This window comes from Ovis aries, chromosome X (genome assembly GCF_016772045.2).
Source record: "Ovis aries strain OAR_USU_Benz2616 breed Rambouillet chromosome X, ARS-UI_Ramb_v3.0, whole genome shotgun sequence".
NCBI lineage: Eukaryota > Metazoa > Chordata > Mammalia > Artiodactyla > Bovidae > Ovis > Ovis aries.
This window is the reverse complement of record NC_056080.1, coordinates 28992978-28995928: the sequence shown is the minus strand read 5'-3', so window position 1 is coordinate 28995928 and position 2951 is coordinate 28992978. Positions and strand designations below refer to the sequence as shown.

Here is a 2951-nt window from a genome sequence, read left to right as displayed (position 1 = left end):
GTGGTCTAGTGGCTAGTACCCCAGGCTCCCAATGCAGGGGGCCCAGGTTCGATCCCTTGTTAGGGAAGTAAACCCCACGTGCCACAATTAAGATTCAGCACAGCCAAATGAATAAATAAAAAGTAAATAAATAAGGAAAAGGAAATCAAATGTCAAAGTACTTGTTTGAAAAAAAGACAAGGGTATGTCTCAGGGTGGGGAGAGAATAGTATGAGAGCTAAAGTAGTTTAGGGCAGGAGTCTAGCCCCAGCTCTGTCATTTACCAGCCTTAAGTATTTTGGCACAAAACCAAACTCTCTCTCTAAACCTCGGGCTCTCCACTGTGAAGTGAGTTTGATAAGCTCTGTCTGGTAGGACTGGTGGAATATATGTATTTATGGAAAGCGTCAGGCATGGCGCCTGTCTCAGTAGACATTAGGGGCAATGGCAGTTATTACTATGATTATTTGACCTGAGATGTTACATCAGCTGGGCTTTTTTTTTTTTTTTTTGGCATCTAAGAGATGTCAGGGACTATGCAGTGTTCTAACTGAAAAAAATTAAAAAAAGATCTAACCTCCCCAATCAGTCAAACTTCTGCTTAGCAATGAAACCAAATAATATGTTCTCGCCACCCCCTCTTTACCTTGCTTCTTTCTTGTTCTTCCTGATTTAGAGAGTAACTCAGCCTCTTCCACATAGTGACAGCTTTTCTGAGATACTATAACTGCAGGGGCTGAGGCATGCAATGCTTTTTTTTTTTTTTGACTAAACATTGCCAGTACAAGCATGAAATTTTCTTAAGAGCAGATGCTCAATTAATGTGTAAAAGAAGAACCACGTATAAATAATTTGCTATAATTTATATTCTCAAACATTCTTGAAAAATATAATCCGATCAAAGTATATATCTTTTACATTTACATAAATGGAAACTAAACAGAGAGTAAAACAAACCAAAAATTGACGAACTTTCAGCTTTCTCTCTATGCATCTATGTTCTGAGCCTCTCTTAGTGTGGTGTCTTACACATTTCTAAGGATATTCTTATCCTAAAGTGTAGTTATTCTCATCCTGGATCACAAAAGTGATTTGAGGATTTCCACTATGTATTTCAAAAACCAAAACTCTTAATCCTAAATCTGACAAACAGCAACTGCATGAGACCCATGTAATTCATATACTTCTATCATGAACCTAAATGAACTTTGTTGAAAAAAGTAACAATTGAAAATTGAGGAATAAAAAGTCAACAAGTTATTGACGCATATTAGGAACATAGGTTGACAGGCTTCTCAAACCACAAAGTGAAGAACAGGCTTCAGATGACACTAGGGGCGAGTTGAGCAGCTGGATGTGGCCCTGGAGTGGGCATTGGCTGAGGCAGAAGTGCCAGCCCTGGCCGAGGGAGAAGGGCCAGCACTGGCCAAGGCAGACATGTCAGCCCTGGCTGCAGCAGAAGTGCCATCCCTGGCCAAGGCTGAAGGGTCAGCACTGGCTGAGGCAAACGTATCAGGCCTGGCCGAGGATGAAGTGCCAGCCCTGGTTTCGGCAGAAGTGCCAGGTCTGGCTGAGGCCAAAGGGCCAGCCCTAGCTGAGACAGAAGGGCCAGCCCTAGCTGGAGCAGAAGTGCCAGATCTGGCCGAGGCAGAAGGGCCAGTGCTGGCCAAGGCAGAAGGGCCGGTCCCGGCAGCAGCTCTGGCTCTGGTGCTCTCTATCTCCTCTCTCCAAGCCTCCTCATAATACGGCAATAAGGCATTGGGGACCAAATCGTTGACCTTGGTCAAAAACTGCAGGACTTTCGTCTTGCTGGTTTCTGTGAGCGCTTTAGGACCCCACAGGAACTCATAGCGAGGGGGATCGCTGCCGGGCACCAGGTTGTACTCCAGGTACCCTTCCTGCACCAGATCTTCTGTGATGAGCTTCCTGGGCTCTCCAAAGATGAAGTGACTTCTACCATCATAAATGCCCAGAATATTCAGGAACTTCCAGATCTCCTCCTCAGAGGCGTGGTGGCCATTCAGGTAGATGACACCCAGCAGAGGCATCAGAAGACCATTCTTTGGCAGCCCCCAGTTACCTCTCATAGACTCACTGTCACTGAGATCTAGGTTGCTCACCAGGGTATAGCAGTGACTGTTGGGCCTGACTTCCTTCAGCACCAGGCCAAACACCATCTCCATGCGCTCAGAGGCCCGGCTAAGGATCTCAGGGAATTGCTCCCTGTACCTTCTAGTGATTGCCTTCAGCATTTCTGACCTCTTAATGCGCTCCCTCACCTGATACTTATATAGCATGTACTGCACCAACACCCCTGCTTTCCTGGTCAGAAGATCTGTGTGAGAGCTCTCAGCAGCAGCTGAGGCCTGGGAGGAATTTTCTCCTTCCTGAACTTGGCCCTCAGCACCTACACCAGATCTCGAGTGTGCTGCGCGCCCGACACCAGATCTTTTGCGTACTGCACCTGCAGCAGCACTGGTGGTGCCTTGGGCTCCCTGAGGCCCCTTGGAGGTGCCAGCAGCAGACGAGCTTGAGGGACCGCTCTCTGAATCAAGAGGGGAGGAGGAGGTGGTCTCTTCCTCCCCGGATGTGGTAGCCTGATCATGAAGACCCTGGGTCTCAGCCCGGGCCTGGCGACGTTTCTCACGAGCACGGTGCTTACTCTTCTGCCCACGAGGCATGATGGCTGTGGTCAGGGACTGCAGGCAGGAGTCTGGGCCAATAGACAGGAGATTGGGGCACCTGGAGGATGGAGAATGAGGTGACATGAGCACATTAAAACAGGGAGATTCCACCTTGGCTTAATCAATGGCCGCCTCTTGCAGGTGTCCTTGAGGACACTGCCCTAGGAACCCACAAGGCTCCTGTTTTCCTGGTCAGCCTGTCCTCACACAATCCCACAGAGGAAGAAAAAAAGGCTTTACTTTTCCTCTGCATCCTCTCAGCCCTGCTTTGGATTTACTGAGGTGACG

General features: G+C 48.1%; 1 protein-coding gene across 1 annotated transcript; it reads right to left on the bottom strand.

Moving 5' to 3' along the window:
• Positions 1–1235: 1235 nt before the first annotated feature.
• LOC101117392 (melanoma-associated antigen B2-like) lies at positions 1236–2690 on the bottom strand. Its single transcript, XM_060408455.1, has 2 exons — positions 1677–2690; positions 1236–1532 (listed from the first exon to the last, which is right to left on the bottom strand). The coding sequence occupies exons 1-2, from the start codon at positions 2658–2660 to the stop codon at positions 1311–1313; spliced, it is 1206 nt and encodes a 401-aa protein (XP_060264438.1). The 5' UTR covers positions 2661–2690; the 3' UTR covers positions 1236–1310.
• Between the last annotated feature and the right edge of the window lie 261 nt (positions 2691–2951).